The 23,352-nt window shown below is 37.7% G+C and overlaps 1 protein-coding gene across 4 annotated transcripts in view; it reads left to right on the top strand.

The window, feature by feature from the left end:
• SEC24D (SEC24 homolog D, COPII component) overlaps positions 1 to 23,352 on the top strand; it is a 104,711-nt gene that overhangs the window by 20,559 nt on the left and 60,800 nt on the right. For 3 of the 4 annotated variants that reach the window (XM_077882447.1, XM_077882448.1, XM_077882446.1), the window contains 5 exons: positions 674 to 840; positions 2,999 to 3,259; positions 3,539 to 3,669; positions 11,747 to 11,858; positions 14,720 to 14,847. In XM_077882447.1, the coding sequence (XP_077738573.1) occupies positions 674 to 840; positions 2,999 to 3,259; positions 3,539 to 3,669; positions 11,747 to 11,858; positions 14,720 to 14,847 (799 nt within the window). The remainder of the gene's footprint in view (positions 1 to 673; positions 841 to 2,998; positions 3,260 to 3,538; positions 3,670 to 11,746; positions 11,859 to 14,719; positions 14,848 to 23,352) is intronic. The other variant, XM_077882449.1, reaches the window with a different exon arrangement.

The following is a 23,352-nucleotide window of genomic DNA, read 5'->3' as shown; positions in this document are numbered from 1 at the left end:
ATTTACATTTACATTACTAAGTCATAATGTAACTTAAAGGGAAAAACTTTAACTTTATTCAGCAGATTAACTACAATAGGAACACTTTATATTCTATTCTATGGTGGCTACTGTTTCATTCAAAATAAGGAAAAATAAATATACAATAAATTCAAGCTAAATTAAAGGTAAAGCATGATGAAATTTTCAGATGAAAAAGAATGAACACTTTCAAAACTTTTTACTGAGTTCACTTTCAAGTACTGTTTTGTACGGCACTGAAATTATAGTACAGGTGACATTTTACTTTAAATGCTGAGTAGGATTTAAGGAGAATGATTATAAAGATACAACTACAAAACTTTTTTTTTTTAGTTCTGTTCTATTAATCATTAACCCTGGTATAGATATGGCTCTGGTGGACTCAGCTTCCCAACTTGATTTCCAAAGCTAGTTCTGTGTTTACGTTAGAATATTTTTGCTAAGTATCTTGACATGTTGAGGTTGTGAGCCTAGATATAAGATGATGCTGCGTGATTCATTTTGAGCTCACATTAAGATTAAATACTTAGGATCATCATTTCTTTAGGGCCCACTAGGTGGGCTTACATAATTTAGTAGGTTATTGACATTTATCATATATCATTTGCATTTGAAACTATGATATTGTTTAACACCCTTTTTTCTCTCTTAGATTTACAGGTCCTCCACCTGTCAACAGTGCAGCACCTGTCAACAGTGCAGCACCCTCCTACGCACCATACTCACCTTCTGCACAATCATCTTATCCAAGTCCTGCGTCCACTTCATCTGTCACCCAACTGGGCAATCAGTTCAATGCTATGCACATCAACAGCTATGGTAACAGTTTCCTTATTAGTGCTCATTAACCACATATTTCATGAGTAGTTTTTAAAGATTTATTTATTTGAGAGAGAAAGAGAGTGTGTGAGAGTACAAGCAGGATGGAGAGGCAGAAGGAGAGGGAGAAGCAGACTGTCAACTGAGCAGGGAGCCTGATGCAGGGCTCCATCCCACCCTGGGATCAAGACCTGAGCTGAAGACCGGTGCTTAACCAACTGAGCCACCCACGCACCCCTTTATGAGTATTTTTAATGAAGAAGGTTTTCTCCATTTTTAAAGTAAACATAACTCAAAAAAATAGGCAAAACTCTGGCATACCATATTGAAGTAGTTTTTTATTTTTATTTTTTTAAGTAGTTTTTTAGATATTTTTATATAAATCATCTGTATTCCTTATGACAATAATTAATTTCTTTTCCTGATTATGCTGCCATTTATTTCAAAATAATTGAAAGACCTTGAGCATACCTTACACTGAATATTAGAACAGTAAAAAACCAAAAGATTCTGACCTCCCAAATAAGTATTACAACAGTGAACTTATTTTAAGAAATGTGAGACTGGTTTTAACTTTGTGTTGTTTATAATGAGGCCCTAAAATAAAAAATATAGTACTCATTGTTTCACAGTGTTCTTTGATTCTGTATTTAGGTCATGAAAAGAATGGAAGCTCAGATGTTGTGAGGCAGAAAAGAGAATAATAGGAGAGAAAACAGTTACAGTACTGAGATTCGTATCAATGGAAATGCTGTATATTCTGAGGACCATAGGAATCTTCATTGTAATAACAGCATAGTTAGCCATTTATGTATATAAAGAATGTTTCCGTTACTTTAAGTAGTTTTTTAGAAGTATCTGTTAAAAAAAAAAAAAGAACCCTCTGACTATTTCCTGTCTTTTACTAATTTCAAGATGGGTAGGTCTCCAATGAAGTAACTAAATATCATATAATCAGAGATAGAATAATCTGGTTTACAACTATTTCCAAAATGATGAAAAAGCATGTTAGTGGGGCAGCCCGGGTGGCTCAGCGGTTTAGCGCCGCCTGAAGCCCAGGGTGTGATCCTGGAGACCGGGGATCGAGTCCCACATCAGGCTCCCTGCATGGAGCCTGCTTCTCCCTCTGCCTGTGTCTCTGCCTCTCTCTCTCTCTCTCTCTCTCTCTCTCTGTGTCACTCATGAATAAATAATTAAAATCTTAAAAAAAAACAAAAACAAAAAAAAACATGTTAGTGGCCCATCTTTTTTCCCTTGTTATTTCTATCAGGTTCCAAGAACTATTTGATCAAGTTAAGCACAGGCCACAAAATAATTTTTTGAATGTATAAGTTACCTGAATAATGCTTGTTACATGGTAAATAGTCCTCTATATCATTTTCTAGATTTTGTACCAGATACAATTTCTTAACTAGTGACATGTGTCATGTAAAGTTAATGCAACTGACTTAAACTTTATCCTATTAATTTTCTTTTTTTTAAATATTTATTTATTATTTTTATAGATTTTTATTTATTTATTTATTCATGAGAAACACAGAGAGAGAGAGAGGCAGAGTCACAGGCAGAGGGAGAAGCAGGCTCCATGCAGGGAGCCCCATGTGGGACTCGATCCCCAGTCTCCAGGATCATACCCTGGGCTGAGGTGGCGCTAAACCGCTGCGCCACCGGGGCTGCCCCTATCCTATTAATTTCCTTACAAAAATTATAAATATTGCTTTTACCCATTAAAAATTCTCCCATTTTATAAAATGCCCCGAATAGCAATTGTATAACTTTCTGAATGAAGATTTATCTTGAGGCAAAAAAAGAAAAATTGATTTGTAAGGATGACTTCTTATTTTATATCAGGAAAAGTAGTGTCCCTGTGTGTACTTTGTAGAATTTAGAATTGATAAGTGCAAAGTTTGGGATCCCTGGGTGGTGCAGTGGTTTGGCGCCTGCCTTTGGCCCAGGACGCGATCCTGGAGACCCGGGATCGAGTCCCACGTTGGGCTCCTGGTGCATGGAGCCTGCTTCTCCCTCTGCCTGTGTCTCTGCCTCTCTCTATCTCTGTGTGTGACTATCATAAATAAAATAAAAATAAAAATAAAAATAAAATTAAAAAAAAAAAAAGAGAAGTGCAATGTTTAGTGGTCTGGTCTTCTTTCTTGCACAGGTTCAGGCATGGCTCCCCCTGTCCAGGGGCCCCCTGGCCCTCCATCAGCACCTTCATTCCAGGGTCCTTCACGACCTCCACAGCCATCCATTATGCAGCCTGGATCTCAGGTTCTCCCACCACCACCTACCGCACTAAATGGCCCTGGTGCCTCGCCCTTGCCTCCATCTACACACAGGCAGGATGGGCTTCCTGGGCCTCAGTACCAGCCCCCGCCTCTTCCAGGACAGACCCTGGGCCCTGGATATTCGCCGCAGCAGGGTAAGGCAAGCAGGCTCAGCAGAAAGGCCTAGGGTTATCTAGGAAATCAGCTTTGTTCTATGTTACTAGGCATCTATTACTAACTCTTAAGGAAAGCTACTTTTAAAATAGTGTGGCAAGTACAGAGAAAAGGGAATCATAGATACTCACCTTAACTCTCTGCCTTATATAATAAGGTGAAAAAATGCAGCCTACTTGATTGAATAGCATAATATTGTTAGTGAGTCTTATATCTGGACTTCATGTTCTACTCATTTCTTTTTAAAATTTTTTTCCAAGCAGCCAACTATGGTCTGCAGATGGCAGGCGGGCAGCTCGCCTACCCAGGAGGCTTCCCTGGAGGTCCTGCACAGATGGCTGGTCCACCACAACTCCAGAAGAAGCTGGATCCTGACTGCATCCCCAGCCCAGTAAGTGTTCTCTCTCACTCCGATCATCTCCATCACAAAGGACCATTCTTCATTCACTGTCTCAGAAACTCTTCAGTTTATTAGCATTTTTCCTGTCCTTTATTGTTAAAGCACAATACCCATCACACAGAAGCTTCCTTCTTTCCACGTGTGGGGTTGGAAGGCTAGGTTATGGCATATTAAGGGTCTCCATAACAGAAAGCCTATGTAGATGTTTTTTGGTGTCACATAAACTTGGCAGTGCTATTGATGTTTATATTGGCATATATTAGCAGTATTTATTGATTGTTTAATGAGTAAGTAATAACCTGAGTGTATAAACATGCTAGTTTAGATAAGTAAAGGATACTTCTCAATAAGGGTCAGATACCCACAGAAAGGAAAGCACAAAGTATTTTATATTTTGCCTATTAAAAAATTATTTTATATAAAATAGAGCTCTAACTTAATTCTTCTCTAATAAAGTGATTTTCTTTGGAAGATTATTCTTTAGTAACTGTATCAGTCAGCTTTTATTAGGTTATTCTGCATAACACACAGTCCCCAATTTGCTTTCAACCATGAAGATTTATTTATCACCTAGATTACATGTAGGCTGTAGTAGCTGAAGTTTGACGTTAGGTGTGGTTCTGTGTGCCCTTATCATTCCAAAAGCCAGTGTGCAGAGGCATTCTGTATTTGGGACATGTTTTTATCAAGAGAAAGGGAGAAAAGAGAACTGGCCAGAAGGTACAATAGCTCTTAAAGTTTTCACCCAGATGTTGTACATGTCACAACCACTCACATGTCCTCAACCAAACCAAATCATAGCAAAGGCCTGGGTTAGTCTGGCAGGGATATATATACTCCTGCTTCAGGACAAACTGCAAATCTGTAGCCATGAGCAGAGATACATAGTCCTTTTAGAATAATAATGGAATTGATACAGTTAACCTAGGTCTTGGAAGTGGTTCTATAAACATGAGTAGAAAAAGTTAGACATAGCTCAAAGAGCTACTTACTGTATTAGCTAACTTTTGCTGTATAACAAACCACCACCTAATTTAGTAATTTACAGCCACTACTTATTAATTCTCATGAGTCAGTGGGTCCTCTGGGCAGTTCTCCTACTCTGGGCCAGGCTCAGTGGATTTGGTTTGGGTTTACTTGTACATCTGGGGTAAGCTGGAGGTTTGGCTGGAGCATGAATGGTCTAGGATGGTATGTTAATTCTCTGTGGTTGCTGTGCCAAATAATCACAACCTGGGTGACTTAAAACAATAATTTATTCTTTTATGTTTTTGGAGGCCAGAAGTCTGAAATCAATGTGTTGTACGGGTATGCTCCCTTGAAAGGCTTTATAGGGGAATCCATTCCTTGTCTCCTCTAGCTTCTGATGGCTTCAGGTACCCCTTGGCTTGTGGCTGAATGACTATGCCTGTGCCATCACATTGCCTCTTTCTCTTCTGTGTCTTTTCCTCTGGGCATCCATCTCAAAACTCCTTCTGCCTCTCTATTATGAGAGGTTACACTTGATTCCATTGAGATCCCATCCAGATAATCGGATGAATGCCTTTCAAGACTTAATTTAATCAGGGCACCTGGGTAGCTCAGTGGTTGAGTGTCTGCCTTTGGCTCAGGTCGTGATCCTAGGGTCTTGGGATCAAGTCCCACATCGGGCGCCCTGTAGGGAGCCTGCTTCTTTTTATGCCTATGTTTCTGCCTCTCTCTGTGTGTCTCTCATGAATATATAAATAAAATCTTTAAAAAAAAAAGACTTCATCAATAATCTTACTGTGTAAGATTAGAACATGGAAATGTTTTTGGTGGGGGGTAGCACTAAGCCCACTACAGATGGTGTCATTCATGTGTCTGGTATTTGGTACCCGTCTTTTAGCTGGGAATCATTGGGCCATGTGACTGAGCGGGCTAGCCTGGATTTGTTCACTTGACTGTGGCAGACATCTAAGAGGGAAACTAGGAATCTGCAAGGCCTCTTGAGCCATGGCTTGGAACTAAAACATTGCCACTTCTGTGACATTGTCTCAGCCAAAGCAAGTTACAATGTCTTCTGAGAGTCAAGGAGTAAAAAGACTGGCTCTTGATGGGAGGAGCTGTGAAGTCCTTGAAAAAGGCGCAGAGTGGGTAGAGGATTTTGTCTATTTTTGTGATTTATCCACTTATTCTATATTTATTTGAATATGAACTTGAAAATGTATAATAAAGTGTCAAGCCCTATGTAACATGTTAGAAATTAAGTTTTTGTAACTCTTAGGGTCTTTATTGATAATTATATTATCAGCCATGGCTTTAATGCCTTAATATTATTTCATTATTCTAGTTAAAGGAATATCACATATTTACACTGAATTCATCATTTTAACTTCTTGTTGTTTTGCTTCTGTATAACATCTACAGATCCTCTAGGTCATTCCACTTCATTCTCTGATGTTTCTAGCTCCAGGTTCATTGTTAGTCTCTCCAGTACTGTTTTTGTCACAATTATTGGAAATTTTACTATCCATCTTTAGAAACTTTTATTTCTCAGGCCTTTCAATTCTTGATCTTCTTTGCTCCCAATGGTTCATCCACGCTACCTGTTATCCATCGTCTTATCATAGATCCTGTCATTACCAATTACAGGACACTTCAAAATCTCAATTGAAAACATCTCGTTTTCCAATCACTGCCTTTTATCTTTTTAGCTCATTCCTTTAGGACTCAAACTCCAATAATGATTCACTCACCAGGACTTATAACTTACCACTTTTTCTCTTGCATTGCCTTCATCTTCTCACTTCTCTTATGCAGCTTAGATTATTTGATCTATGATAAAAAATCTATCCCTTACATCCTTTACTCTCAACTCCTTTGCCTCACTTTCTTCACTGAATTCACCTAGGAAAATCCCATTTGTTGTTAAACCAACTCTCCACCTACTCTCTGCCTGCACCCCGGAGGCCCCCTGTGACTTGAGAAAAATCACACCATGCTTACTGATCTCACTTTTGATTCATGACTATTAAACTAAGGTGAACTTATAGTTCTGTGGTCCTAAAACCTGTGTGCACAAAAGAACCAGTGGTGGAGCTATAGAAATACTGATGCCTTGTTCCCACCTGCCAATTTTTTTAATTAGACTGGGATATGAACTGGACATTGGGATTTTTCAAAGCTTCCCTACTGATTCTAATGTGTAGCAGGTCTGAAGGCCATCACCCAACTCCACTGTCTCTCTCATTTTCTTAGGGACTATCATTTCTTCACTTTCCAAACTCCTAACACTGCCTTCCCCTTTCTGACTCTTTCATGGTAACTGTGCTTCCTACTTCACCAAGAGAATAGAAACAATCCAAAGAGAACCTCTGCATTCTGCACTGCCACAACTCCCTGCATATGTGCCCTTTCATCTCTCTTTTCTTATTACCTTGGGTTAGCTTCTTCATACTCCTAACCAGGGCTATCACCTCCTAGATTCCCTTATGCCTCTCGAGGATAACCCTTCAGCAAATGTCCCCTGTATTAGAGTATTTGAATTCTTCAAAAAAACCCAGAACCAACAGGATATATGTGTATATATCTTTATCAATCAATCAATCAATCAATCATCGAGCGTTATCTTAAGGAATTCAGTCACTCAGCTCTGGGGAGTGGCAGATTTGAAATCTGCAGGGTAAGCCAGAAAAAGTCGATTTTGCAGCTCAAGTATGAAGGCCTCTAGACAGAGAATTCCCTCTACTTTGGGATTCCTCAGTCTTTTTTTCTTAAGGACTTCAAATAATTGGATGAGTTCTACTCACATTATGGAGAGTCTACTTTACTCAGAGTCTACTGATTAAATGTTAAACATATTTTAAAAATATACTTTCCCAGCAACATCTAGACTGGTATTTGACCAAAAACTGGGTACCACAGCCTAGCCAGGTTGACATATCTTAATTAGCCATCACATCTCTCCCCTGCATCATCTATACTCATTTGAAGATAAACTTCAATTTTTCAATGTCTAGGTCATTTTCAGCAGATTATAAACATCCTGTAATACCTTTTCTCATTAATAAAAGAGATTTCCCTTGGCCCTTTTCAAATTCTCTATCCAGTTTCCCCTCATTTATTGGCTCTTTTATAGCAATAAAATCTCCAGAAGAGTTACTTATACTCACTGTCTTCAGTTCATCTCCTCCATTCCCCTCCTGAACCTATCCCAGTTTAGATCTCATTACCACAACCCCACCAACACTATGCTTGTCGAGGTTGCCAGTGATCTCCCATTACCAAATCTAGTGGTCAGTTCTCAGATCTCATCTACCTCAACATATCAGTAGCAATTTGGCATATCTGCTCACTTCTTGAAACACTTTTTCATTTTGTTTCTGGAATACCACCACTCATTTACATCTCTGCTTATCTCTTATTTCCTTTGTTGGTTTCACCATCTCTCTGACTTTCTGGTGTCGGAAGTGTCCCAAAGATGGTCTTTGGACCTGTCCCTTTCTCTGTTGACATTTCCTCTGTAGATCAACACTTCACAAAGTGTGCTGCTCTCAGGATGGCACAATCAGCATCAGCTGGGAACTCACTAGAAATTCATATTTGCAGGCTTCCCCTCAGACCTACTGAGTCAGAGTCTTTAGGGGTGGAGCCTTGGAATCTATGTTTTAACAAGCTTTCCAGATGATTCGTAGGCACACTAAGAGGCAGTGCTATAGGTGATCCCATCCATTCTCATGGCTTTAAATGAAGATGCAGATATTCCTAGGTAAGACATTTCCCTGAAATCTAGATTCCAACCCTGTTCTTTGGTTCCTCAGGCCCCAAACCCTGGAGTTCCTCAGGCCCCAAACCCTTAATGATTGCTTTCTTGCACATTGTCCTATAGTTAATTTTATTGGTCGTGGTCCTCATCCTGGTTCAAGCCACTACCATTCATCCACCTTGATTATTGTGAGAGCCTCCTAACTGTCTCCCTGATCTTCCAGCCTTCACACAGCAGCCAGGATGATCCATTCAGATTTTAAGTCAGATCATGCTATGCTATGACTCAGAACAAAACCCTCCAACACTCCTCTAGTTAAAAACCAAAGTTCTTATAATGACCTGTAAGAGCCTACATTCTTTTCCACTCCATGCCTTACATCAGTCACATACAATCCTCTGATTCAGTCTCTTATTCCTCTTCTCCTTTTACTTCAGCCACACCAGGCTCCCTATTATTCCTTAAACATGCTACGTGTACTCTTTGTTTCAAGACCTTCGAACTTGATTTTTCCTCTGTTTAGATATATGCAAGGCATGGCTCATATCCTCGTTTCCTTCCTATCCTCATTCATCCCCAGTCTTCCTGGTACCCTTGTACATATCACTCCATGTCCACAGTACTTACTATTATTTGACATAGATGTATCATATTTATACACTTTTGTTGCCTGTCTTCCATACTATAATGTCAGCTCCAAGAGGTCAGTAATTTGGTTTTGTTCATACTGTGTTTCCAACAGCTAGAATATAGCCTGGTATGTAGTATACATTCATGTATTTGTTGAATGAATGAATGAGGGTTAACAACAACAGCAATAAGCAGTGTTGCTGTGATTCATCTAAGACTCTTAAAATGCATACATACAGATCAGTCTAGTGTTATTTTTATCATAAAAGTAATTAAATAGCAATGCCAGATGGAGCCTATTTATATTCCTATTATCAACATGCTTTAACTGACTAAATAATTTCTTCCTTCTGGGAAGAAAGATGTAAAATCATGTTTACTGAACTCCTATTACATGCCAGTTCTGAGCTAAGTGATCACTCCAAAACCTTTAGGGTGATGGTATTATCTCCATTGTGAGAGTGAAAAAACTGGTGTCACCATTGAAACTCTTCCTCACTGCCTTTCTGTATCTGTAGGAGGACCATTCAAAAGTGGAGCTCTTCCTATCCCCCTCTCTGTCACTACCCTGAGCAAGCTCAGATAATTCTTTAAGCAACCTGCCTTAGGTGTACACATATCTCCTTACCTTTTTTCTCCCTTACTCTTTTTGTTCTCTCAAGAGAAACACTCTTTTTTTTTCTTTCCTGATTTTATTTTATGATCGCATTATATTCTGTTCATAGCAGATAAGTAAAAAGTAACACTAGTGGCAGATCCTGTGAAGGAAAAAGAAATCTATGTGTTTTGAGGTAGCTTTGGTATTATCAAGGGTCACTGTCATCATCAAATCGAAATCCTATAAGTACTGAATCATAGTCAAAATCTCTATTGAAATTTCTGTGTATTGTTAAATTTCCAAGCCTGTTTTTTCAAGAACATGCATTTAAGGTAAATTTTAAAAACCTATATATTTTTAAATTACTAGAAGTGTTTTAATATTTCTTACTCCCCTGATAGTATTCCAGCCAAGATGTGAATTAGTTTAGAAATACAATTACCACATATGACATTGTTTCTTTGGAGGCTGTGCTTTTTGTAAGTTGTGAACAACTAATTAAAAATAAGTTTTTTTTAGAAATGTAGTCTACTTTAAGATTGGAAACTATATTCAATATGTAGATTATTGTGGCTTTTAATTTGGTTTCATATTTGACACTTCATTGGCTGAAATGATTACCTTAAATGTTGATTATATAAAAAGTTCTCCAATTTTGAAGAAATCAGATTAACCTTAAGGTTGAAATATAGGATATAATAGTATTTTGATTTTTGTTTGCTTCTTGTCTCTGTCCATGGTAGCTTTTGGTCTCATCTGTATCTTATAGTAGTTATGTTTGGTGTGTATGCTATATCTTTAATAAGAATTCAAATCTTATGAAATTAAAAAAACATAAATGTATAGATTTGAAGGGAGGTTAAATCTATCTCTGATACACCATAAAACCAGTATCAGTGCCAGATAGGCCTGCTGCATTGGATGCGATGGGAGGGCAAAATGGAGAAGGTAACATTTCAGAGTTTGGGGGAAGATAATTTTCATGTTAATAGTTTCTTTTGGAATCTAAAAAACTGTGTATCTTCCAAAGGTATGTAGTGCATTCTGGGCACTTGTCTCATTTCTCTCTCTCTCTCTTTTTAGCCCCCTTGTCTCTTATTCCATGTCTCTTGTATCTCTTATTCCACGACAAAAGAAGTGAGGGCAAGAAGAAGAGGAGGAAGATAATTATTAGGATGCCTTTGTGTTTTGTTAACTTCATACTACTAAATTTTGCTTATTATTTTAATCCCTAGACATATACAATAAAGACAAATTTTTTTAAGGATTTTATTTATTTATTCATGATAGACATAGAGAGAGAGAGAGGCAGAGACACAGGCAGAGGGAGAAGCAGGCTCCATGCTGGGATCCTGACATGGGACTCAATCCTGGGACTCCAGGATCCTGCCCTGGGCCAAAGGCAGGTGCTAAACCGCTGAGCCACCAAGGGAACCCCAGAAAGACAAATTTTTAACTCTATGTTATTCATCAATAAATATTTAAGTAGAGACATAACAAAGTGTTTCCAAATTAGATGACAAAACTTAGGGACTTTTTCTTCTGATTTCTATGCAATAGGCAACTTCCAAGTGGAAACACTATATTTGTTTTTTTACTGTTCCATGGAGCAGGGGTGAGGTGGAAGAACTTGAAAGGCAAACTGAAAAGACAAATTTAAAGAGAAAAGTTAAAGTGTTTTAGGTGATACTGTAAATCATTTTTTCTGGATTTAATGATTTTTAGCTTTGCATATTTTCCTTTAACTACAAAAGGTATTTTCTTTAAAAGCTATTTTCAATTTCATTTTCTACCAGAATTTTTTTTTATACTTATCTATGGTGCCAATAAGCAAATTGAAAGAAATGAAGTTCTTTGAAGGGTCAGAGCTCAGAGTATCACAGAACAGAATTTAGCACCTGCTGCTCTAAAATTGTGAAAGTTTCAAAAGTGGAACTGAAGATATGGTAGGCTCTCAGTGAGCATTTAATCCGAAATGAATGGAAAGGATTTAGAAAATGCCTATTTGTGTGTGTGTGTGTGTGTGTGTGTGTGTGTGTGTGTGTATAATGAAATGGAGAGGGGGAATGTTTGGAAGGGTCTTACTTTAACTTGTTCTTGATATCTTCTATCAGATTCAGGTGATCGAGAATGACAGAGCCACAAGAGGAGGACAAATTTATGCCACCAATACCAGAGGCCAGGTCCCTCCCCTGGTCACTACAGATTGTGTGATACAAGATCAAGGTATTTATTTTCACTAATATTTTTCATTGCGGTTTTAAAATTTTCACCATTTTTTAAAAGGAAATATACTGGTGTACCCTTCATAAGGCTACATTGACTGGGGACCTCCTTATAGGTGATAATAGGGACCAACTTACCATCGATTATTCAAGTACAGAGATGTATTACCAACTGAATTCTCGGGATCCCTGGGTGGTGCAGCGGTTTAGCGCCTGCCTTTGGCCCAGGGCGCGATCCTGGAGACCCGGGATCGAATCCCGTGTCAGGCTCCCTGCATGGAGCCTGCTTCTCCCTCTGCCTGTGTCTTTGCCTCTCTCTCCCTCTCTCTGTGTGACTATCATAAATAAATAAAAAAAAAAACAAAAAACAAAAAACCAACTGAATTCTCTTTTTTGCTTGTAGAAGTCTAGAGAGTGTCTGATGAAATATAGTTCAATATACTAGTTTAAGAAAATTATTTTAATTTATAGGCTTAAATTAGTACATGTCCTACTTTGATTTAATTTATTTACTACATTAGAAACCTGGCCAAGGTAGCATGAGTAGAGCAGTAGGGGATTGAACATGAGAAATCCACACACCTGGTTCTAGCCCCAATGATATTTTTTTTTTCAGCAGGTCCTTTAAGATGTAGGTTCTGTTTTTCCAATTTTTTTTTTTAAGATTTTATTTATTTATTCATGAGAGACACAGAGAGAGTGAGAGGCAGAGACACAGGCAGAGGGAGAAGCAGGCTCCATGCAGGGAGCCTGACGTGGGACTCGATTCCGGGTCTCCAGGATCATGCCCTGGGCTGAAGGTGGTGCCAAACCGCTGAGCCACCCAGGCTGCCCTGTTTTTCCAATTTTGAATTCAGATAATGAAAGGCTGAGCTCTGTTTCTACTAGCTATCCAATATGTGCTGTCAGTTTAATATATCTGTTCTTGTGCAGGTTTGCTCTTTCCAGGAATATGTAATTATTCCATTGTTCATGGCAAGTTAAAACACAGGCTGATGAAATCGTTAGTTTTTGTTTCCTGAACTTTTTTATTCTCCTGCACTGAAACTCTGTAGCCATTAAACAATAACTCCCTATTCCTCCTCTCCCTGCAGTTCCTGTATCCTCTATTCTGCTTTCTGTTTCTGTGAATTTGCCTATTCTAGGTACCTCGTGTAAGTGGATTCAGCATTTCCATACAACACCAAGTATTCTTTATAGCACATGCCCTCCTTAATCCCCGTCACCTATTTAACCCACCCTCTCACCCATCTCCCTTCTGGTAACCATTAGTTTGTTCTTTGTAGTTAAAAGTCTGTTTCTCGGTTTGCCTCTCTTTTTTCCCCTTTGCTCATTTGTTTTGTTAAATTTCACACTTGACTTAAATCATATGGCATTTGTGTTTTTCTGACTGATTGACTTATTATGCTTAGCATAATATTCTCTAGCTCCATCCTTGTCATTGCAAATGGCAAGTAAATCCAATGGTCTTACTGATCTAGCATTACTGCCTGGCACAGATGATCATGCTTTTCCTTAATGTACTTTCTTCACCTCTGGGACACCAGATGCTCCTTGTTTTTATCCTTTTCAGTCTTTTAATTGATTTCTCCTTTTCCTCTGACATCTTTATGTTAGAGGACTGAGGACTTAGTTCTTGGTCATCCTCGAGCCGCAATTATTCCCTTAGAGGTTTTAAAGTAGTTTCATGGTTTTGGTTTGTTCTTTTTTTTTTTTAAGATTTTATTTATTTATTCATGATAGACATAGAGAGAGAGAGGCAGAGACACAGGCAGAGGGAGAAGCAGGCTCCATGCAGGAGCCTGATGTGGGACTCGATCCCGGATTCCAGGATTGCGCCCTGGGCTGAAGGCAGGTGCTAAACTGCTGAGCCACCCAGGGATCCCCTTGGTTTGTTCTTTATAGAAAACTCCCAAATGTGTATCTTCATCAGTACCAGACTCACATATCGAGTTGTTTACTTAGCTTTACTGTTAGATTGCTTGCTAGAGTTCCCAAAGTGGACATCTCCAAAGCCAGATTCCTGATCTCTGCCCACATACCCATTAACACATCCCTTCCCTTCCTGCAGTTTTTTTCTTATCAGTTGGTGGCAACTTCATGCTTCTGGTTCCTCAGGCCAAAAACTTTGGAGTCATTCTTGATCTCTTTCTTTCCCACCTCCCATCTTCACACTTCATACTCGCTCCCATCAACAATCAGTGTATTTCCAAAATATGTACAGAATATGGTCGTATGTCATTAACTCTATTGCAATCAGGCTGGTCCCTGCCATCACCATTTCTCCTCTGGTTACTGCACAACCTTTGTTACTTCTCTGAACTCCTCACCAGCTGCTGTGCCCAGTGTATGCTCCATTCCAGCCACACAACCTCCTGTTACTCCTCTACCAGGCCAGATGTGCCCTGACCCCAGGCACCTGCCTAGGTGAATATGCCTTCCTTCCTGGGAGTCTGCTCAAATGTTACCTTTTCAAAAAGGCCTACTCTATAACTGTTTAAAGTTGCAGTCTGTCTCCCATTAAGATACCCCCTAACAAGATACAGTTTTTTTCATAGCATTTATCATCTTCTAATGACCTATGAGATTTACCCATTCTTTGGGTTTGATAGTTATTGTCTGTATCTTCTGTAAGAACATAAGCTCTACAAGGAAGCAGTTAGGACAATGCCTAACATTTAGTAGACATTCAATAAATACAAACATAGATTATAGAATTGCATAATACTAGTCTTTTTAGAAATCATGAAGAAAGTTATACAAATAAGGCAATGTGTTATCTAGAATTATAAATATTTAAATATTATAGGGCAGATATTTTTTTCTCAGCAAATTTTAAGTGTGTTCCTTTGAACATTTCAGGCAATGCTAGTCCTCGATACATTCGTTGTACAACATACTGTTTCCCGTGCACTTCAGATATGGCCAAGCAAGCTCAGATTCCATTAGCTGCTATCATCAAACCCTTTGCCACAATTCCTTCAAATGAGGTAAGAATGATAAAAAGAGCAATTTAAAGGGGTGCCTGGCTGACTCAGTTGGTGGAACATGTGACTTGATCTTGGGGTTGTGAGTTCAAGCCACATACTGGGTGTAGAGATTACTTAAAATCTTTTAAAAAATAGCAATTCAATAATTTACCAATTCCAAAATTCTTCCTTCATCATCATTTTCTTATATATTATTCTATATTATAAACAGACATCTGGAGAATATTATATAATGCAAAAACCTCTAATCCTTTAATTCACTAGGAAGACCAAAATCTGACAAAGCTCTGTTTTCTGACAACCTGTATAACAAACACTGAAGGACAGGGTCACTTTTGGGTCTGTTGTAACAATGTGCATATTCTGGAAATATGGAATGTCACATAGTGACAAATACTAAAACTTCTCATGTGACCTATTACCTGGATCGGGGGCCCCAACATCTAGGTGTTCTGGTGAAGGAAGCTAACAGAGCCTAAGGTTCATGGTCTTACTGTATAGATGCTTTAATAGTCATGGGGCCAAGGTGCTCATAAACTCTTACTTAAAGTCAGTATGACTAGAAAGTGTATGTTTTGACTTGGAAAGATGTACCCAGTATATGATTCATTGGGAAAAAAAAGATGAGAAGTGGTGTTTATTTAAGATTTCTGATGTTAGGATGATGTTAATGGGTGTTGTGACTGAGACATTCCCTCCAACAATGCTGCCATTCCTTCTTTTCATGCCCTGAATGGTGGATACCCACATACACACAGAGACACAAGGTACTATAGTAGAGTTAGTCAAATAGGTGAGGAAAAGCTTTAATTCTGGCTGGAGCTTTGCTCATAATCCCATTGCAGTAACCCAGTAAGCTATACTGAACCCTGATGCCTTTTGCTGCCCAGACTGTCTTCCCAACTTAAACTTCAGCTTGGCTGTAATGATCCCTCTAGGTTGGCTGATCCAGTGAACACCTAACAGCACTAGAACAAATGGCAGGGCGTTTGTACTAGAGAACAGATTTGTCTCCATCTGTGGGCTGGCCAGGCCAGCTAATATGGGTGGTAGGATGGCATGGGGATAGGGGACAAAGGGTCTGCATAGGAAAGAGACTGTGTGCACTTGGCCAGTGGTTTGCATACTCTTTGAGATGTCCACTCATTCTCCTTATAGTGTGGCAGAATGGTGCCTCTCTGTGGGAGTAAAATGAACTGGGTTAGACTAGGGCATAGAGGAGGCCGTTCCTGGAAGCCAGTCTTATATGCAATATGGTCTCATGTTTGTAAGTCAAGATGTACATTCAGTATTTACTTAAGTATGGTCTCTTATATAATGGTCCCAGAAATTTAGTATGTCCATAAAATCCTCTTTATTAATAAGAATAAGGTAGGCCAGTATATGTTAAATATAATGTGTTTTAAATAATAGAAGTAATTTTTAGCTAATTTTTAACATTTGATTATGAAAACTTCAAGCATATCGATAATTTGAAAGAATTTTATGGTGAACACCTAGATCCTACCATTAATATTTAACTATACTTGTTTTTATCATCTATTGATTCATTTATCCATCAATCCACCTTTTTCTTAATGCATTTCAAAGTAAATTGCAGAGATTAATTAGTACACTTCCCCCTAAATACTTCCCCCCCTTCCAACAACCTTCTTTCCCTGACAACCATTGTTCTGATTTTTTTCCACCATAGATTTATTTTGCTTATTCTAGGTCCTCATATAAATAGACTTCTAGAATATTCACTCTTCTGTGTAAGGTTTCTATCATCAGCATATGTTTCATTATTTATTTATTTTTAAAAAAAGATTTTATTTATTCATGAGAGACACAGAGAGAGGCAGAGACATAGGCAGAAAGAGATGCAAGCTCCATGCAGGGAGCCTGATGTGGGACTTGATCCCAGGACTCCAGGACTGCCCTGGGCCAAAGGCAGATGCTTAACTGCTGAGCCATCCAGGGATCCCCATCAGCATATGTTTTAGAGCACCATAAACATGCTATTGCATGTATTAGTAGTTTGCTCCTTTTTTTATTACTAAATGGTATTTTATTGTATGGATGTACTAGTTTATCTAGTCGTTTACTGATGGACATCTGGGCTCTTTCCAGTTTTTGGCTATTGTGAATAAAGCTCCTATAAATATTCTTGTACAAGTCTTTCTGTGAACATATATTCATTTCTCTTGGATTAATAACTGTGAGTAGTTTGCCGGTTCATGAGGTACATATTTATATAGTTTTATAAGAAACTGCCAGACCATTTTCCTAAGTGGTTGTACCATTTTACAGTTGTTCTAACATTGTATTAGCGTGCCAGTTCCTCATTATCCTGTGTTTGGTGGTGTTGTCTTTTTAATTTTAGAAGTTCTGATGACTCTATGGTAGTATCCATGTATTTTTATTTCAATTTTTGTACTTTGAACAAAAATTAAAAGAAGTACAGTGAATAAATATCACATTCATATACATAATTTTTAAAAGGCTTTTATTTATTCATGAGAGGCACAGAAAGAGGCAGAGACACAGGCAGAGGAGAAGCAGGCTTCTAGGGAGCCCAATGTGGAACTTGATCCCAGGACTCTGGGATCACATCCCGAGCTGAAAGCAGACGCTCAACCACTGAGCCACCCAGGTGTCCCAACAGATGTTAACATATTATCATATTTGCTGAAAATAATTTTATGAGAACTAAAACTTCATAGTTAAATATGATTTTTCCTTTATCAGGCCATTCCTCTCCTTCCCTCCCTCCCTTTTAGGGGCAGACTCTGTAATGAATTTGGTATGTATCCTGTCTGTACGCGACTATATTTTGACCTCATGCTCATGAATCCATATAGTAATATGTAGTATTGCTTTGCTTTTTAATGACTCAATTAATTTAAGTAAAGTATAAACTTAGATGAAAGAGGTATACAATGAAAATGATCCCTTCCTACCCTTCTGCTTTCTTCCTTAGAGGCAGTCTTTACCTATTCTTTATGATTCCTTCTAGAAATGAAAAATTTATGTATCAGCATATAAATATACATCTTTAAAAAAATAAAGATATAAATAATAGTATAGCATACATACACTTCTACAGCTTTCTTTTTTCAACTAAATTGTCTGGCACTCCTACCGTGTCACTACCTACAGAGCTGCCTTATTCTTTGCAACAGCTGTGTGGCATTATATATTAGTAAAACAACCACTGTTGTAACTGTATATCAATTTTAAGATGCATAAGATCCCAGGGATGTGAAAATTTAAGATACGAACCCTAAAATTGAGGGAAATACAATAACATTGAGTGTGTCCAAAAGAATGTTATACCAAACTTTTGACACATCTGAGGGGGGTGGGATTGCTGCAAATGTGCGCTAACTCATTCCTATGCTATCTGAATCATTTTACAGTAATCTATTATTTTCATAATCAGAAGGTTACACTTCGGGATCCCTGGGTGGCGCAGCGGTTTAGCGCCTGCCTTTGGCCCAGGGCGTGATCCTGGAGACCCGGGATCGAATCCCACATCGGGCTCCCGGTGCATGGAGCCTGCTTCTCCCTCTGCCTGTGTCTCTGCCTCTCTCTCTCTCTCTCTCTGTGTGTGACTATCATTAAAAAAAAAAAAAAAAAAAAAGAAGGTTACACTTCTTCCTTGAAAGAAAGCTGGGTAGCAACTTTACTGTGTATCAATATGGGGATACATGGGATTTCTGCCCCTAGCGAGAGTGTTAGCTTGAGTGCATCTTCTTCACAGCAATGAATCTGTACAGTTTTCAACTGCAGACTAGTAAAAACGTCTCCTCCCTGCTTCTCCCCATGAGATAGCTGCCCTGGGCCAAGCACCCATGGAACAGAACAAAACTTCCAACAGTTACTCATACCCAAAACCAGAATCTGTAACCTTCTTGTTATCACCATTTAGTATTAACAGTAAAATTATTCACTAACCTGTTCCTGAAAATAAAACTTAGTATTTAGTTGAGAAAAGCTTTCAAATGTTAGTCTAAGCCTACCCTGCCCCTGCTATGCATATATACATTTCATACACAGACTAAATGTGTATGCTTTCTGTTTAACAAAGTTGTTTGATCTCACCAAATACTAACTCCCTACCAGGGTGAAGTTTTCCTTTGGTGAAAGCTTATGCTACATTGTAGTCCTTGTGCTTCCCAAAGTAATAAATAGATGAGGTTAGAGTGGTGGCTTATTTTTGGAATCTGACTTAGGGAGAAATTCTACTTGAAATAATAGCATGCTTTATTCTTTTCATGTTGCGAGAGACTCTGTACACTGACCAGGTAAATGTATTTTGACAGTATTTTTTTAAAAAAAGATTTGTTTGTTTATTTGTTTGTTTATTTATTTATTTATGAGAGAGAGAGAGAGGCAGAGACATAAGTAGAGGGAGAAGTAGGCTTCCCATAGGGAGCCCAATGTGGGACTCACTCCAGGATCCCAGAATCACACCCTGAGCCAAAGGCAGATGCTCAACCTCTAAGCCACCCAGGCATCCTGGTACTTTTATTTATGTATATATATATGTATATGTATATGTATATGTATATGTATACGTTTATGTGTGTGTGTGTGTATATATATATATATATATAGAGAGAGAGAGAGAGAGAGAGGTGTGTAATTGACAAATGTAATTGTATGGTATTTAATGAATATAGTCTATTTAGGAAGGATTGCTGTCTCTTACATAGCATGGTCTCCTGGATTGAATGAAGACATTCTCTATTTAAAGAAATACATTTACTTTTATTTGTTGAAATAAACAACAAGTTCCTAAAAGTTGTGCTCTCAAAAATATTGTCTTCTTCTTTGGGGATTAACTGGGCCTAGATGAAGTGAGCCACTAGGAGTGGTGAACCATCACTGCTACACTATGCTGATGGGCTGGATGAGGTAGGATTGGGGTCTCCCAACAGACTCTTGTGGCTCCCATGACACCTTCCTGGGGTATTTTTTTTTTAACCTCCTAGGCAGGGAACATGTAGTTCCCTATGTTTTTTTCCTGATTTATAATATTGGGGTTCACCAAAGCATGGACTTGGGATCTTCTCTCTTTAGGCTCCCTTTCCTTACAAAGACTAAATATTATCTGTTACAGCTGCTGCTGTCACTGATGAGACTAATAGTGGTCAGAGCACTTAATGAGCACAATTAAGGGAGTTTTTAAAAAATGGATGGTCACTTATTTAATCTTTCACATCAAGCTGTTTACTTAGGTTGAAAGTCATTTATTTAACCTTCACATCACCATCCCCTATAGATATAAGGAAGCTGAGTCAGAGACTTAGGTAACTTATTAAGACCAATGGCCACTAAGTAACAGAGCTAGGATTCCAACCCAGGCTGTCTGACACATAGGTCCTTAACTCCAAATTACTGTGCTGTTACGTTCTCATTCAATCATTCCTACATATTCACATACTCAAATGCCTTCCTGAAACCTCTCCTTGGGTACCTCACAGAAACCTTAAACTTAATATGTTTAACAGTGAATTTCTGACCTCTATACCCTAAGCCAGTCCACTGTTCCATATGTCCATAAATGGTACTATTGTATATTTGCTTGAGCCTGAAATCAAAAACTAAATATACATTTATAGTTAATAGAAAATGAAGGACATGCTGATTTATATTTATAACCTAAAATCAAGGAAATAAATTTTAAAGTATCTTTCTGAAAGGTAAATGGATTATATAAATACTGTTAATCTCCATATGAATAGCATTTGAATTCATTTTCTTCTATAATAAATGACTTGCTTATTTTTAGGTATAGTAAAATTTTAAGATTTTATTCCTTATCTGACTAAAATTGCCATCATTGCTGCAATTTAAAAAGATATCCCTAAAGATATCTTGATTTGGCATCTATCAAAAGGATTAAAAAAAGGATTTAATACAGTTGGGTTTTTTTTTAAGTTGGTTCTATTTGACAGAACCTTTTAAAGCATGCTATTGTGTTAGCAACGGCCTATAAAAATAAACCTAATCCAAGCAGTTATGATTAGAGAATGTTCCCTGTGAGCACTTGCTTTGGAGATGTATGCTATTTACAAGGGCATATATATGTCATCATCATTTAAGATTTCATGTTCCTTACTATAAATTTTAATGTTTTGTATGTGTTTCAAGTGAAACCCATTGCCACATTCAATGTAGTAAACTATGAGGTATTTATTCAGGAAAAAGTAATTGGTTATCTTGGAAGTTCTTTTGTTTAGTAATTTGTGATTTTATTTTTGATGCTGTATTTTAAGAATAAAGATAGACATAGTATAGATTTCCACTGCAAAAAAAATTGAAGATTATACTTGATTTTGCATTTTCTTCAAAATAGGAAATCTTTACATTTTGGACAAGTGTGTACATCTACTTATACATGACATTAAATAATTTCACCTATAAAGCAGATGGCAGAAGCTTTTACTGTGTCTTTGATTAGATTCAGAAATACCTGTTTATATTTTTTTTAGATTATAGATTGGATATAATTGTGAAAGTAATTTCTTATTGAATTAATGTAGTACAGATAAACTTATCCAAGCCTTTAAATTTCGCTTGATTTATAATTCCCTAATTACTCTGTGATAGGAACTGAGGTGAACTTTAGGGATATGAGGGAAAAACAAGACCAGTTACTGTTGTCTAGGACTTACAGAAAACTTGCTAATTTTTGTGCAGTATGGAAAAAGCTGTGATGAGGAAAACTTTGTTTTATGAAGTTTAGGTTCAGGGAAGTTTTACCATAATTATGACTTAATAGAGAAGCTTGTCCTATTATTAAACACAATTATTAAGCATTAGGAAAATTATTTTTTCCTAATGCTTGTTCATATCCTGATATATTCAGTGGATATGAAGAAGCCATTGGAAAGAAAAAGGAGTGGATTTCAAAGAACTGACAAATGGGGTTAAGAAAAAAGGAAGACTGTCAGAGATTAAACCTAACACCAGTACATTACATCAGGGTTGGACTTAATATATACATCATCTGCAGGAGGGATTTCTTGGTCATGTGTTTGACTTTTCAGCCAGTCTTGTTGGTGTGGACTGACAGTTTTTGGCAGAGTTTACACTGAGGTTTAATGCATCAGAGGAAAAAAACTCTCACTTGGAAGATAGCAGCTTGTGAAGTAGGTGTTACCTGAGTTTTATAGATGTAGAAGCTATGCAGGTTCTGAGGCTATTAAAGTTGTAGAGCTGAGAGCAATGCTTGAGATTTCAAATTCCAAGTTCTTACACTACATCTAGCTATAAATGATCTTGTTGAGGTTTTATTTAATTAAACACATAAAATAGCTTTTTCTTGCTGACAGTAGTTTTAGCAGTGGACTTCTTGCTTCTGTACGCTTGTGAGGTATCTTGAAATGTCTGTCTTAACGAAGTCTTGTGATTTTAAGCTACTGCTTAGTACTCCTTGAAGACAAAGACCATCCAAAATCCAACAGTGGCCTGGGCATACAGTAAAGGTACTCGTTGAATAAATGCACTCTCAGGGTTGGATAGATATTTAAAAGACCCAAGTTAAACCAAGCTACAGAATAGTGGTTGATTTCTAGATATTTTGGGCCTCCTAAATTAATATGTTTAGCTCAGCAAGTCTTTTTTTTTTTTTTTAAGAATTTTATTTGAGAGTGAGTAAGCATGAGTAGGGAGCAGGGAGCTAAGGGGTGGGGTGGGCAGAGAGAGAGGGACCCTGGGATCATGACCTAAGCCTAATGCAGACACTTAACGAACTGAGCCACCCAGGTGCCCTCAGCACAGTAAGTCTTAATTATTAAGGACCTTGTTGATAAACATGTTACTTGATGGAAGTAAAATTTTTATCTTACTTTGGCTATCCTATTTTATTTTGTACCTTTGAATGACTACAGACTTCCCTTATATTCAAATTCTCTTCTCTAACAAACTCTATGGGTAAAGAAAAAAATTATTTGAGAGATTGTAGATGTATTCTAGCACATAGTAAAAATATACACATCAGTGTATTCAATCATCTGTTAATGAGAGCTTATATTTCATCATAAAGAGCAGAACAGTGAAACAAGTAGGAAGAAAGTTTGATCATAATTTCAGGAACCAATAAAAATAGACTATCTTCTCCAAAGTACAATAGATAGTAACCAAATAGTGGAACACTGGATTGGGAGTCAGGAAATGACTTTAGGTCTCTACTGTGCCTTATATTTTGACTTTGGGCCTTTATTCCAAGAGGAAGAAGTCTGACTCTGATGTCCCATAGATCTAGAAGACTGCTAGTGTCTACCCTACATTTCCACTCTTATTGTGCATTCAGTGTAGATTACCATGAATGTATCACAAATTCTGTATGTTATTAGAAATTCTTGTAAACACATTACATGACCCAATCCAAAGTGGTTTCATCTATATTGTATTTTTAATAAAAGAAACCTGGAGTGTATTTCTCACTTAAAAAAGCACATGAAGATTGTGACACTATGGATTTTTTACATATAGCCCAAATTTAGCCAGCTT

The sequence above is a fragment of the Canis aureus genome, chromosome 33 (assembly GCF_053574225.1).
Source record: "Canis aureus isolate CA01 chromosome 33, VMU_Caureus_v.1.0, whole genome shotgun sequence".
Classification (NCBI taxonomy): Eukaryota; Metazoa; Chordata; class Mammalia; order Carnivora; family Canidae; genus Canis; species Canis aureus.
This window is presented reverse-complemented; position numbering and strand designations above follow the sequence as displayed.